The 16,403-nt window shown below is 32.5% G+C and overlaps 1 protein-coding gene across 1 annotated transcript; it reads right to left on the bottom strand.

Moving 5' to 3' along the window:
• Positions 1-2,316: 2,316 nt before the first annotated feature.
• Positions 2,317-7,611, bottom strand: LOC141659028 (triose phosphate/phosphate translocator, chloroplastic). The gene is made up of 12 exons (XM_074465748.1): positions 7,117-7,611; positions 6,951-7,019; positions 6,267-6,332; positions 5,950-6,028; positions 5,015-5,135; positions 4,793-4,888; positions 3,847-3,959; positions 3,682-3,759; positions 3,473-3,589; positions 3,087-3,186; positions 2,888-2,988; positions 2,317-2,571 (listed from the first exon to the last, which is right to left on the bottom strand). The coding sequence occupies exons 1-12, from the start codon at positions 7,374-7,376 to the stop codon at positions 2,554-2,556; spliced, it is 1,218 nt and encodes a 405-aa protein (XP_074321849.1). The 5' UTR covers positions 7,377-7,611; the 3' UTR covers positions 2,317-2,553.
• Positions 7,612-16,403: the final 8,792 nt, after the last annotated feature.

The following is a 16,403-nucleotide window of genomic DNA, read 5'->3' as shown; positions in this document are numbered from 1 at the left end:
GAAAAATCTTGAGAGAAAAATTATCTAGTTTGTACTAGGACGCAGCTGTGATCAACTTCTTGAATCACAGATTTTCTGAAATACCATCTCTGGTGGAACAACAATCCACCAGAAAAGTTTTTAAGGTCTGTTGTGTTCTTTACATTAGTGTTTGAATATATATCTGTCTGTATTAGCTTAAAGCAATTCATACACTTGTTTATCTTAAACACATAGCCTTTGAAACTGCTCAAAACTTGAAAAAGTTTTGAGATTTACATTCAACCCCCCTTCTGTAAATCTCATTGTTAGTTCATTAGGAATAACAGATATCAGTACTTATATTATCAGAAGATAATTATCAGAAGATGGATATTCGAGCTTAAGTATTGAAGGACGTTCAGATAAGGACAACAACTGATTAAAAGAAAGAAGATCGAGACAAACATAAGAAGAGATATGCATGAAGAAGGATTCTATGAAGAATAGAATACTTGGAAGAAAAGATATCTGATTGATATATTTTAGGAAGCAGAATTATATTCCATATCAATTAGCGATTATCTTGTAACTATGTAGTATATAAACACAGACATAGGGTTTACACTATAAGTGTTATCATATTCGAGAAGATTATTCATTGTAACTCTAGCAGCTCTCGTGATATTTGTTCATCACTGAGAGGTAACAGTTCCATACTGTAACAGAGTTTATTGTTTCAATAAAGTTTGTTTTCTGTTACTTGAGTTATTAAAGTTCGATTTAATTGTACTATACACTGTATTCACCCCCTCTACAGTGTGTGTGTGACCTAACTGGATACGAGGAAGTTGTGTTAGATTTGTGTCCATGTCATGTGAGATAGAATGCCGATTGGTTTTTTCAGAAGGTAATTACGAGTTACATCTATTATAAAGAAAGAAGGGAATATAGATTGCGATGGTTTGCACATATCCGGTGGAGACACATATCGGCTCTGGTGCGAAGAGTAGAAGGTTTAATATTGCCGGGTGCGAGAAGGAAAGAAAGATCGAGACAAACTTTGGATAACCTACTAGATTGGAGAATTTTAAACCTTCATTGAGATATGGTATCAGATAGAAGGTCTTGCACGCGTCAAATTAGAGTAGTCGATTGACTTATTAGATCGATGGATCTTGTATTTTGAGGTGTTAGTTGCATATAGTGTTGATCCATTCCTTTATTTTCATTATATTAGTGTGCCTATTTATGTTAATATATTATGATAAAATTGTATACAAGTCATATTTATATTTTCTTGTAAGTAGGGTTTGCTGTCGTTGAAATTATTAGACACGAATTCATTTATTTTCAAAGAAACGGTTTTATGAAAGTTCTTCGATTAAATTAAGTTCTAGATATAAAAGTAACTAAATACAATCATTATTCGGTTTTTTGTATTGTATCTTATATAGTTATGTTAAAAATATATAATATATGCATTAAAACTACAATCACAATTATACATATAATATATGTATAATATTTGGCTAATATCTTTAATGTAGGTGTATCAAGGATGTGCATCCATGATTTTAATCATCACTTGAATTATGTAGAATCGTCTCGACCCAACTTGATGTAGAATATACCGGATATATTTGGTTTGATTTATTTTGAAACAAAGGCATCCGGCATACAGCGGGAACCTGCCATACACCGGGCTCCTTGTACATTCACCAGGTACGAAACGATTTTAAAACTAACCATGTTGCTCATGTAAAGGTAGATATCAACTGATTTGATATATTAGCCATTTGGATATAGTTGCATAAATTTGGCTGTGAGAACATCTTCAATAAGGAGTTGTAATTAGTTGTCAATTTTGTCAAATCATCTATATGTTAATATTTTATTTTTACTCAATTTTATATCAACATGGAAACATTCTACTCCAATAGTTAGCAACCTTTAATTGTTATTTATGTGATCCCTTAAATTAAATTGTAATGGACTCATAAACTAAAAAAAGCATTATTGATATAATTTTTTTGGATTTGTATATGTATTTTAACTATTTTAGGAAATTGTAAGTTTTGATAACCTTGGAAGGCAACCTCCTGACAACCATACAACTCCTAGTTGGTTGGCAACCAAGGGTGTCATGCCACATAAAATTTGGCAGACAACCTCTGTTGAAGATGCTCTAATCATACTTAGATAATCATTTCATACAACTATAACTTCAAGCCTAAATGAATCAACCGTCTAAAAGTACCGAATGATCGACTGATTATGTAGTTGCTCAAGCTTAGAAATACAGATTCTGAAGTACAATGATGGGGTAGGATTACTCTTACCTATATAGAAACAAGATGAAATCTTAATGTTATATTACAATAGATAGATATAATGATACATTATTTTGGTCAAAGTGAAGTGATTGCATGGTGATTAGCAATCGTTGTACGGACTCTGACACCCAATTAAACAAATATATATAAGAAAACTTCACAACAATAGCAATTTATCATCTCTTTATCTGGAAGAAAAACACAGGTAAAACTACAACGTCACTTTGATGAATGTCAAGAAATCTATTCTTCACACTTCTTATGCTGCTTTCGCTTGCTGCAAGAGAATGAGAAAAGTTAAATTACATCATATGTTACCCTATGGGTTCGACATTCTGACTCAAGTTTGAACACCTTATTCTAGACCAAAAGCATGCTAATATTGTCTGAATTCGACAAATGGACATGTTTTATGTTGGACACTTGACACTTAACAGCCATCAAGCACCAGAAAGTGTTAGAATTAAACCCTTAAATTTGATTAATTTTATTAGGTGATCAAATCTTTATGAACTGATGCTAAAGTTGTAATTTCGTTCAGATTTTAAGATTGAGCCAAGACTAGCTAACAAGTATTGATTTCAACAACTTACTCGTTTCTTTTCTTCAATCCCGGCCTTAATGAATGAGTACATTGCCACTCCAGCAATTGCTATCCCTGTTCCAATAGCCGTTTGCGTCGAAATCTTGTTACCTGTGGAGATTGATGCATTGTTAGATATTACTAGAACATTTGCTTAGGGAAATTGAAATGAAAAACACAAGACAGCTGAAAAAAGAAATGGACATTACCGAACACCACAATTGAGAAGCCAATCACAAACACACGTTTCAACACATTGCCAACTGCATGTGTTAGGGGAGCCACCCTCTCGAGGGTGTTGGTTGCTAGCTGAGAAGCCAGATCAAGAGAAGTTGTAAGCATACCACAAACATTTTATCGTAGTGGCTGATAACAGAAAACTGTTTGGACAAACTTAGTACACACTAATTGAGTCGAAGAATAAACTAGAGGCTATTTCTAAAGTGACTTCACATGTAACTGCACTAATCTGATAGCACATGGCACTAAGAACGAGAAATTACAGAGACAATGCAACTTGTGTTAACCTATCAATTCAATATAGTAGGGAACGAAGGGAGCACAAGTTAGTATCGAGGTGGCCCAATCATAGTACCTGATTGTAGAGGTGGTAAAACATTCCCACCCAAAATAGATCTGTGGCGAATTTTGTAAGGCCTACTTTAGCAATAGCATCTGAGAAGCCATGCTTAAGAAGTACAGGTCCTTCAATCTGTACAATCAAATATCTAAAATCAGAAATTTGTCGGATAAGGAATTGATGTTGGATACCACTCCTCATTCTTTAAGAAAAATTCTGCTTACAATAAGGGCTGGTGGAAGACAGACAATAAGGGCGATGATAGAAATGTAGGCGTACAAGTTAGTACTGTCCATGTCAGTCTGCAGTAGAAACAGAAGCCATGAGAAATAATAGCTTCAAATTAGCTTGAAGATTAAGAATCATAAGAGCTTTATTCTGAATATAACCATGGCTTTCTTTGAGTATATGCTCCTGTATGTGAAGGAAATGTTTGAAATCATTGCACTGATGAAACCCAACCAATTAAAGGAGAGTTCAGTCAGTGATGCCATTGACACACCTGCATTCAGTCCAGAGTTAAATCATGTAACAATGCTACAGCGCTCTGATCGTGCATACATTATTCAGTTTCGCGACCACAGTACTTAATTGATTAGTGCATCTTCTGATATGACTTTTTTAAATGATTACATGTTCTGGGTTTGTTCATTTTCAAGTTTCCTTTTGTGAGCTGTTGATTGGTATACTTGTCACCTTACATAATTTGCATCTATACATTTTCCTTTTTTGAACTAGTTTTCGAATCTAAAAGGACAAAAAAAGTGGAAATACATGAATTTGATTCTTTTTGTGTTTACTCAGTTATGAACTTGATTTAAGATTTAGCACAAGCAATTACTGAAATTAAGAAATGTACAAAACTTTTTCTACTTCACCTTTTTAGTTTAGCCTGAGAATTTCTGTTTGGAAAGTTCAAAATACTCCAGTGATTGAACAATATTTAGATTGCATAAAAATAAAAATCCCAGCGGACTTCCTACACAGCTCTCCGATACATAAAATAGCATTCGGACAAATACAAGAATTAATATATCAATAACCCTTTGCCTAACCCAGGCATGGACCATCTTTTTTATGCTTGACTATCTACTTTGTAGTTAACATTTATGACTCTCTATTAGTGAACCAGATGTAAATTAGACTTTTCCCTTAATTAAAATGCACAGTAAAACGGAATTGAGATGAATTACATTCAGAGTAACAACTAGATCAATATAGAGCATGGTTGAAGTTCATTATTTATCTGTAAAGTTATCACGAGCCAACCAATAAAAGATTATTAATCTGTAAAGTTATCACGAGCCAACCAATAAATGGAGACGAAGGACATACCAAGCACGACGGGAGCCAATGATAACCAGAGAGTTATGGGAATTGACTGTCCAAGTATGAATTGAGAAGCAGCAGCATTGAAGAAAGGCTCCAGAGCTGATTCAAAAAAGAATTTTATTTTGTAGGAGTAAGATTTAAACAGATGTTGTTACTTAGGAATGTGTAGTCATTAATAACAAGGAAAAAACATATCATCTCCATGTGATACAAAAACTTAATTACCTTTGATTGTATGAGTAAACGAAACAGCAACTGCAGCAAACGAAATGTTGCTGGTCACATGACCTAAAGCATGGCACACAGCAACTGGGATAAGCAACTTCAGGAGGTCTGCGTCGATAGGCTAAAAGAAATCACCAGTAACAAAAAAGCCTATATGTCAGTCCATTACAAGTTGGTAAATATCAATATCATCATATCATATATATGGACACTACAAAGTGCAAACTCTAATAACAAAGAGTAAAAGGACGGGAGTATAGTCACCAATGGAGGCTATGAATATCTAGTCGCTTGGATTTCAGATTAATGAAATAAACTTAAGAAACCAGTTTGAAAATAAACTCAATCCACTTTCTCATGCACACACCAGCAAGGCCATTTTTTTTCTTTACATCATTCATTAATATATTAGTCATACGAAATCAAAATAAGTAAAACTCGGCCTATTATTATGCTAATGACATAAAAAAACAAAGGAAGATACTGCATTCTTTAGGGATCAAGTCATTTTAACCAACCTCTATGTGATAATGCATTCATGTAAGACACTAGAAGTTTACAACCTCTATATGATCATAATCTTGAATTGTATTTGTATTTCAATAACAAGTTTGTCATTTTAAACTAACCAGGTAAATTACTTTTAGAGCATCTCCAATCGGGGGTTGCCAAAATAGTTGTCAACCTTGCCAAATCATCATGCATATTAGTATTATGTTTTTACTTAATTTTATATCAACTTGGCAACATTCTACTCCAATAGTCAATAGGTTGACAACCAAGATTATCATGTCATGTAAGATTTGACAACCCCTTGACAATCTCTATTGAAGATGCTCTTATATATATATGTACATATTTATCCTCAAGTTAAAACTTGATGACACAGCCCATCATAGAATTTGAAGACCATAAAGTTGAAATAATGCACTTACAGCCCGCTTAGGTAGGCCAACAGTCCAGCTCCCCAAACAGTACACCACACCAACAGCCAAGTGAATAACAGACACAAAGCTGCCCAGAAAACAACATTTTCCATTACCACAACTGCTAATCTACGCCTCTTACAATACAAACTTCAAATTTCTTGATCAATAAAAAAGATGATAAAACTGTGATTTACAATTTTATTCTCATTCCCGTTAATCGGGTCCAAAGTTGCTTGAACGAAACGATCCCTGTATTAGTGGCTGCATACTTAACAGTAACAAAGTATACTCTAGTAGTCTGACAAGTGCATTAAAATACGTACTAGGGATAAGGAAAGTAATTGTAGATCTTCTTGTTCAGTATGTTGAAGATCACATTGAGAAAGTACCTGCACAATTTAAAATAAGGAAGGGCAGTTACACATTTATAGCTGCTTAATACAAAATTTAACAAACCACACTAATCTCGATATAATACAAATAATAAAATTCTAACTAGCTTGCTTCGGTATCACCTGCTTTCTCGTCTACTTAATTTATTCACAACCCTTAATGATTTGTAACTTTCATATCGGTCCCCGTAAAGTCAATATGGGATACTGTTCGATTTGTTGTTCGCTTATTTTAATTTCAGTATAATTTGTACACATGAATATAATGATATTGAGAAGAACTGGACTGCATACTAATTTTAAGTTTATTCAACAAATTATATTATTCTGAGTTTGATCACCTATAATAATGTCATATAATTAGATAAGACTCAAAACACAAATCGAGCCCAATTAAATTTGTTATGATTTAATTTACCAACACAAAATTTGAAAAGTTGTCCTGACCACAACACGCTTAACTCGGATTTTATTGTTTAATGGATACCACTGATCAATTTTTACATAAATACGATCGGAAACTCAAAACTGTTTTAAACATTTATTTAATTAAATTGAAAAAAAAACAAATAACACCAACAACATGACATTAAGATAAGATTATCTACTACTCACCACATGAAGAAAAAGAAGCCAGTAGTAAGTGCAGGATACTTCTGCAAGAACCCAACAGGAGCAACTTCCCTGCACACACACAACATTCACTTCCTCGTCAGTCCAAACAAAAACAAACACATTTCGAGCCCCGGGGGCTCATTATAACCCAGTAAACGAACCTCACCCCGTAGAATCACCACTATCAGCAGATGAAGAAGATGCACTAGCACAAACAGGCTTGAGATTTCTTGCAGGAGAAGTTTCCAGGAGCACAGCTGGACGGAGTTGCCTTCCCCATATGAGATTCCCACCTGCACTCACTGCAGTGAGATTTGTTGCAGTTGTGAAGGTGACGTTGTTGTTGTTGTTGAGTCTAGTTGCTTGAGTTCTGAGCTTTGGGAGGCCTGAAATTGTTGCTGCACCGGAGAGAACTCGTGACTCCATTGTGTAGGTTTAGAGAGGGAGAGGCTGGCTGTGTGTGTGTGGGGATTATTATATTGTAAATTGTAGAGGGAGAGAGCCTAGTTGAATTAACGTGCGCTTAAAAGGCTATCTTGAGCTTGGAGAATGGTTAGTAGTATATTATTGTAGGGAAAATCTAGGTGTGTGTCTGTGTGGTGGAAATGGAACAGAGGCATAAAGTAAACACATCATGTTTTGTCATTTGTATAATGTTCTTTACCCATTGCCTTCAACAGTTGCAACTATAAATCACTGAATTAATAGTGGCTGGGTTTTATATGTTAGTTTTTCCTACTCACAGATGGATTAATTATCAAACTTTTATTATTTAATTTGAATTTTGATGATACAGGAATATATATATATATGTGTGTGACAATATTTAAACCTTATATGGAGGAGGAATATGTAATTTATTTTGTCAATTTTTTAGTACAAAAATTATGTACCTCGCCAAAAAATGCATGCAAGGTAATTAAACCAGGTATATATATTTGATAAATGTAGCATATTAAAATTAAGTAATGTAATTGAAATATATGGGAGACACACACAAGGACAAGGGTTATGAAATACCGGGGGAAGAGCTTGGGGTTGGACAAGGGGGTTTATCTTATCCAGAAATGAGGGGCTAATGAGCCAGGACTAGTCTTGTCCAATCCACCATTTTATCGTATATCCCCCCCCCCCTCTCCATTCTTCTTATTACAGTGCCTTGTATTTTATACACTGCGTGCATCTTTTTTATTTCCTATATATCTTTTAATTAAATACAAATATACCCATTTTATTCTCTATCTTCTAAATTCACACACAATCTGATTTCAATCCTTTTTAAACATTATATTTTACCACACTCCCATACCAGAGCTTGACCTCTACCAAGAGCAGAAGAGCTTGACCATTATTTCAATCCTTTATTAAATTTTTTTAAACATTATTGTTAACATAGTAACCAAAACACGAATTTTGAAATCAGATGTTTAAAGGCAGTGGGAATTGAAGATGTTAAAATCATTTACAAATAAAAATACAGGATTAAAACTATATTTTAATCAAACTATTTTTGCGAGAAGGCTGGTTTTAGTGGAAAATTTGCGAGAAGGGAAAAAAGCCATTATAGTTTTTGCAAGTAAACAAAAACCAGAAAACACAAAAGCGCCATCCATCCACTTCTCTCGTGAGGCATGTGTAGGCTGCTACCATTGAAAGGAGAAATAGGATCCCTGTGTTGGTTCTTGTAGGGGTGTAAGCTTATTTACTTTTATTTGAAAAAGATTAACAACATAACAGTTGCTTCAAATTATTACCAAGCATAAACTAATTTCGTTCACTCCCGTTAATATGTTACATTAAGTGCCCCTTAAAATGCCGGTAGAAAAAGTGTTGTCCGGAAAATTAGATAATTGTTTGTTAATTTTTTTTAAATTTATGCATATTTTGAGATATAATATATAAACATAATATTTTTGAGAAAATTTGATGGTGAAATTGGTAGCTACTTCCTATAAAACCTGAAAACAGTTTTATTTTTAGAAGATACTTCCTGCAAAAGCTGAAAACAGTTTTTTCCAAAAGTATGGGAGAACATATTTTTACTAACAACAGTTTTTAGACCAAAAACAAAAACGTTTTTCCAAATAGTTTTTAGAATTTACAAAACAGATATGTAACAGTTTTTTAGCAAAAAACTGTTATAGCGGTGTGCAACAGCAATACCAAACGGAGATATAGTATTTAATAACTACATATTGCATTTGATAATATGGATTTTATTTCCAAAGATAGAATAACTCAATTGATGGATTTCAAATAATTGAGTTTTCATTTCAAATCTTCTAATTTTAATCATAATTGAATTTTTTGGATTTTAAATAAAATTCCTTTCAAATTTTATTTCATATATCCAAACATGTCATTTGACTTAAACAGATTAAGCTTTAGAAAATAAATGGCATTCATTGAAATTCTTGTAAATAGCTTCAAATATATTTGACCAAAATCTTTATTTAAAATAATCAAAAAATTTACAATATGAAATTTGTTCATTTAAAAATTTTAAATGATGGTTAGTTATCTTTTAATTTTGATTTTTTTTCATATAATCTTGTTTTAACCCGAAATCATTATACCGACCAAACTAAATTAATTTAACTATATTTAATTTTATTTTTTAACTCAGATCTCTAGTATAATTTTATTTCGCCGAGGTAAATAGTATATATCATTTAGTTTTCTTTCAATGCCATAATCCTTATTTTTAAATTTACTCTTTTCTATTTTATATTCATATATTAAAATTATTAATTTTTGCGATTTGTAATTTGCATTTTATTTTGTTTAAAGAATTTTGTAATTTATGATTTAACAAACACATTAAGAAAAGACATAATGAGAAGCTCAAGAGACAGAATGAGAAGCTGAAACAAAAGCTGAATACATATGTGATCAACGAGAAAGGGAGAGCATACAGTGCTGAATGAAAAAGCTGGGATGATACTGATTGAGATGTAGAGGAAGAGTATGTAAATCTTGCTCTTATGGCAGACTCTACAAATGAATCACCACAATTATCTCGGATTTCTGATCTTACCACTATTGATATGTCTGAATCTGAATACAAATCTAATGTGCATGAACATACTTTAGAATTGTATAATGCTCATACAAGCATGCTTACATATAAACTTGAAAATGATAAGGTGGTTCTTAAGATTGAGAATCTGACCATAACGAATGAGGAACTAGAATTTCTTGTAGTGGCATTAGATGACCTTAAGTAGAAGAATGAGTATTTAGAGAATAAGGTTAAGTGCAACACAAACATAATGTGAAGGGTTTCGAGGTATAAAACGCAATGAAAACTGCAATTAAAAATGTGAAAAACCAGAATTTTCGAAACCCGCCGTAGGATCCATGCGAAAAATAGATATTTAATTCGTAGATCAGATTGTTTACCTTGAAAAGCTATAAAAATGGTAGAGATCCAATGTTTGTTCAATCACCACGCTTCCCGCTCTCGCAATCTACGCTCTATCGGTATCCACACGAATGCTTGAACGCATGGATTGAATGTGTATGAGTACAAAATCATTTCTTCTTGATCTCCACCTCTTCTCTCTTGGTGGCTAGGGTTTTTAATAAAAGTCTTGCGTACAAAATCAGCCACATAAGAGATATTATATAGAGGGTAGAAAAATGAATTATAACTCTTAACTAATTATGAGTTATTATTAATTCGAAATTCATATGTGCATAATAATTAAGTCTTACTTAATTATTTAACAAATGAATTTCATAATTTTAAATTCGAATATCATTATTTATCTAATTAATTAAGTCAAACTTAATTAATATTATAAAAAATTTGAATTACTTTGATTTAATTTAAAATAAATAATCTTTCAAGCATTTTTTGTGTGTGACTTTATAGGTTATTATTACGTTGGCAACGGATTTTAAGTCTAATTTAAAATCATAAACAGTGAGCGACATCTAGTAATCATAATTGATACCCGAGTAATAATAATTAAATCGGTGACTGATTAAACCTTTCGTGAATAATATTCACTGTAATATAATCCTTTTAACCACATATTATAGATTAAACTAGAGGAATGTAATGTGTCATCTTCATCATATTTTAATCCAGTTTTTCTTGATCAATGAAAAGAATATCACATCAAATCAATATTTGAGCGCGACCATACATTTCATTGTCAAGCTCCCACAAGAGGCCAATAATATTACTCCTAAAATTAGGTGGGTTAAATTCTTTCTAGATCATTCATGTTTCTCATACGATTCATATATATACCTGAAATACATTTTTATCATTACCCGGTCAAAAGTAACTTTTAATGTAATCAAAATATATTAATTCTAGTATAAAAATATAATGATTTCAAGTCTAAGGACCATTATATTATTATCACAGTAAAAATTACTTATGAAACAACAGACATGTAGAATCTCACATTGGGTCTGTCCAACATCATGTACATTTATATCCTGTGTTTTTTACTTTAGTATCACTAAACCTATGATCAATGAGATGTGATCATCAGTCAACAAACACACCAGTCAACAAACACACCAGTCTTAATGAATTATTATTGTCCCTTAATAATAATACTCGACTAGGGATCTTTAAAAATATTGATAATATTCTCATAATCTCATTTATAAGTCACGTACTTAGAGATATAGAATTTATATCATATTCCAAGAAAATTTATTAATCTAACATTTATATCGCATTAAATTAAGAAATAATAAATTATAAAAGGAATAATCGATAGAACATAAATATTAATAATCCAAATGTCTTAAACTAAACCATTATAGTGTTGTCTCGAGGGAACAAACACTAACAATCTCCCACTTGCATTAGAGTCAATCACTCATGTATCCAATACTCATGAAACTAGTATGATCATCGTGTCTGCTGCGATAAATCCTTAATCAGAGGATCTGTAACATTATCATTACCATGCACTTAATATATATATATATATATATATGTATATATATATATATCTCCTTGATCATTAATCCTATTAATAAGGTAATATCACCCAAACACATGCTCAAATAATCTCTTTGGTTGTTTCGAAAGCATCAATATATTCGTCTTTCATTATAGAATCATCAATATTCTTATTGTGAACTATTCCAGCTAACATCACTTATATCTAGACAAAATATAAACCAGACATAGACACATAATCACCCATGTCTGTCCAAAAATTAGGTTCGAAAACTAGCATCAGTGTAGTCCTTTACAACCAGTTCTATATTTTCTCCATACACCAAAAGTAAATCTTTAGTCCTTTAAAGTACTGGAGAATATTCTTGACAACTATCTAGTGACCCTCACCTGGATTAGACTGGTGTCTGCTCGTTATACTCAAAGCATATAAAATATATTGTTGTGTGTGTCACATCTCTGTCCAAGAAGCACACACACGAAACTACTAGAAAAATGTCAATAGACATCGGCTAAAAACTGATGTCTATGAATGAAAAAATCCGATGTCTTCGTGGGTGATGTTAAAGACCCCCCTTTAACATCAGTTTTAAACTGATGTTAAATAAGACATATAACATTAGTTCTTTGTTTGAAACTGATATCTGTAACTTGATATTAAATTTCTCATGCATATTTAATCTTCATATATTATCATAATATGATATTTTTATCAATTTAAATATATGTGAGCTAAGCAAAATCTTTTCATTTAACCACTAAACTGATGTTACTAATACCATTAACAACGGTTTTCATTTAAAACCTATGTAAAAATAATGTTTGACATCGGTTCTTTATTGGAAACCGATTTCTATTGATGCCCAACTGATGTCTATAAATCTTAATAACATCGATTTTCTATTTTAAGATTTTTTTAGCTGTAGTATTTAACATCGGTTTGACTGATGTCAATGTTCAACTAAAACTGATGTATTAAGCTTTGACATACATCATTTTTTTATTTTGTAACATATGTTTATAGTGTTAAATTAATATCAGTTTTATCTAAAAAATGATGATAAATGACTTTTTTTTAAAATCAGTTGCTTTGTATAAAATGATGTCTGATCACCTATTTTATCCATGCAAAATTTAAAAACACAGATGCCAAAAATTGCCAGAAAAACAAACAATTGACAATTAACAACCGAATTCAGCTTCCAATATTTACCAATCTCTTTCCAAACATCTAAATTAGCATTCTAATCTCCAAACATCCAAATTAACATCCCACTCTCCAATCATCCCAACATAGAACTAGCTACATAGTTTCAAATCTGAACCACCAAACATGAACTACTAGACATTCATCCATAATCTTTTCCAATTACAAGTTACAATTAGAATACATGCAACCAAAATAAAGGTGTTTTTCAGATTGTAATATAAGTACCAGTCGCCAAGCTAGAATTGCCAAGCTAGAGTCGCCAACAACTACATGATGGATTAGATATAATCAAGTGTCTCATAGTGAATGTAGATTGCCCCTAGCAACCAAAGCTTTCAACTCAGCAATTTGCAACTGAAGATTATGAAACTGCTCTTTGGTAAAGTAATTTCTTGCCTGTTTTGGTAAATCGAAGTACAATATTAGAGGTATGAAGTTTCTAACCCCACGAACCCTTCTCGCATGCTCAGGAGTTTCCAATACAGTGGTGAGTACATCATAAGTTCCATCCGGAATGAATTCACCCTTTCTTTGCTTTTCGAGTAAGGAATCTTGTTAAAACCATGACAGTAATTAGGTAAAATTTTGAAAATTAAAGAAGCAAAAAATTATAATAAGTCTTACAATTTGTTGAATTTTTTCTGCCATTTCTGGGTCTAGAGTCCCATCCTCTGTCATACGAGCATTTTTCCACATAATTTCCCTATCTGGCCTTTCATTAGGCTCCAACCTCCCCGAGCGTCTCTACAAAAAAATTAAGACACGTTCATAAAAATGAAAATGTGAATACTATAAGAAAAATGATAAGACTCTTACTTCTTCTTCCAATCCGATGTATCATTTTCTTGACAATCGGTGTGAATATTTTCGTTGTCCCACTCTTTCACTCTATTTTTTATTATCTTCCTGTATACAAATAAATCTTGTTAATTACTGTATTTTTATAATTAAATCTACTCCTAAAAAACCAAAAAAAAATATGGTCCTAAATAAAAAAAAAGTAATACATACCTCCCAATATTTTGTGACTCTAACTGCAACAAATCGTCTCCATGCTTTCTTACCAACAAAAGCATATTGCTTTGGTGGCTTCTGAAGCTTCTTCTTCTGTCCAACATAAGGCATCACATGTTCCGCTGTCAATTTAGCCATAAAATTTCTCCATTTTGCGCCTTCCAACCGTAGAATCCTCTTCCGACTTTCAGTAATCAGTTTGAAAGTATCCTAAAGCATAAATTTAACAAGTTCAGACAATGCAATTTTTTTAAAATAAAAACCATTAGATTAATGTCAATTGCAATTGTAACTGACGTACCTCAAGATCATTCCATATTTTATCTTTCAGTTTAGGGTCAACCTTTGGCCAACTCGGAATGTCAATTGGCACCATTATCCTTGCCAGCATACCTATGTAGGACTGCAGTTTGTGGCATTCGTCTCCAACTAAAACTGCAACTCGATTGGACCGCAAGTTTAACTTTTCTCCCCGCGCTTTCTTCATTACCACTTTGTGCATAGCACAAACTCCTCGTGCTGCTCTAGATGTCCTGCTTTTTGTAGATTGTGTACTATTTTTAATGGGCTGTGAAGCTGTCTGCTGGGGAACAATGGTGTCCTCTGGAGCAACCGAGTCAGGATCTAGTACACGTGGTACATCTTCCGGTACAGGGGAGTCATTTATGTGTTTCTCATCCAATAATTCTTGAGACTATTTTTTAGATTTTTTTTCCTTTCTTTACCATATTTCCTGCATTAACCAAATAGGGAAGGAATAAGAGATAAGATTACCAATGAATACACAGAATGTAAACAATCAATATAAATTGAATAATGCTATGAACAATGAAAAACACGACAATACTTAGGCACATAAAAATATTCAGTTTTACATTTATTCCCATAAAACTACTTAACAATCTACAATCAAACATCACAAAAATTATCGATAATCTCAAGTCAACGTCAATAATTATATAAGATATTTAATCAGATTATAAAAAAATTATATTTATTACCGTAAAACTACTTAACAACCACTTAGCAAGAAAAACTCCAAGTAATTATATCATATATTTCTATAATAAAAAATTGATAATTAAACTCCAAGTTTTTTCGATACCATCCATAATTCTACAATACAACATTTAAAATTACATAAATTTGAGAATCCTATTTTTAAACAAAATTGTAAAGCAAGTGAATATGATTTTTAAGCCTTGGATTGCTTCTTCAGCCAGATTCCCTCGCCATCCTTTCTTTTATTTCCAACATTAGACTCTTCGTCGTCATCAACACCAGAATCAACTATGGGGATGTTAGAGCAGAATGAAGGGTTTTCTAGAATTGTGTCTCCAAGATCATCATCATTGTATATCTCGTGATAGTCTTTGGTCGTTGAGGTCAATACGACTGACCAGTTAGAATAAACGGGATCATCGACATAGAAAACTTGTTTCACTTGGTCAACGGACACATATTTATCATTCTTGTAGCCTTGTCGACTAAGGTCCATAAGTATGAAGCCAAGTTCATCAGTCTTGACGCCTCTGTCACAGTCCGCCCATTTGCACAAGAACAACGGGGATTCAAATGAGTGGTAATCCAGTTCTCATATTTCTTCAATCCTCCCATAAAATATCATATCACTCTCTAGGGGATTTAAATCCTTAGCACTAGAAACTTGGACAGTCTTAGCAACTAAAGAGACTCCACTATTTTGAACAACCCTAGCATCGTCTCGCTCATTTGTGAAGTGTTGTGCAAGACATGCCTGCACTTTAACAAGAATAAGTCAAATTGACAACCCTAAGTAAGTTGTATTGTAATCTTAGTTTGCATTTTATATTACAACATTTTAAGTCTGCAAAAATGACAAAGAAGCAGACTGGAGTCTTTTTTCTTAAACAGTATCAAGCCTAAGAATTCTATCTGGAAGAAGATTAAGAAGATCATGCCTCGGAAGAATTATGAAGAAGCTTGGAGTTGAATAAATCTGTTTTAGGAAAAATGTTCTAAGTCAAGATCTCTACAAGTCACAAATTTAGTATTATAGAGAAGTTATTCGAGAACTCCAGAATGACTTATAGAGAACTCAGGAAAGCTACTAGAGAACTCAGAGATATTGATAAGCCAAATTGAAGACATGAAGATTGGATATATCGACAAGTCATTTCTTCATCAGAGAACTCAGAGTTATCGACAAGTCAACACTCATTAGAGAACTCTGAGTTATCGATAAGTCAAATTTCAATAGAGAACTCAGAGATATCGATAAGCCAAAATTCACTAGAGAAATCTGAGTTATCGACAA

This window comes from Apium graveolens, chromosome 5 (genome assembly GCF_009905375.1).
Source record: "Apium graveolens cultivar Ventura chromosome 5, ASM990537v1, whole genome shotgun sequence".
Lineage (NCBI taxonomy): Eukaryota > Viridiplantae > Streptophyta > Magnoliopsida > Apiales > Apiaceae > Apium > Apium graveolens.
This window is presented reverse-complemented; position numbering and strand designations above follow the sequence as displayed.

Excerpts from the sequence above, each read along its gene's own strand:
- LOC141659028 (XM_074465748.1), bottom strand. The coding sequence starts at position 7,376 with ATGGAGTCACGAGTTCTCTCCGGTGCAGCAACAATTTCAGGCCTCCCA. Across the intron at positions 3,960-4,792 it reads ATTGGCTCCCGTCGTGCTTG|GTGTGTCAATGGCATCACTG; the intron begins GTATGTCCTTCG and ends GACTGAATGCAG. Across the intron at positions 2,989-3,086 it reads CTTCTCAATTGTGGTGTTCG|GTAACAAGATTTCGACGCAA; the intron begins GTAATGTCCATT and ends CAATCTCCACAG.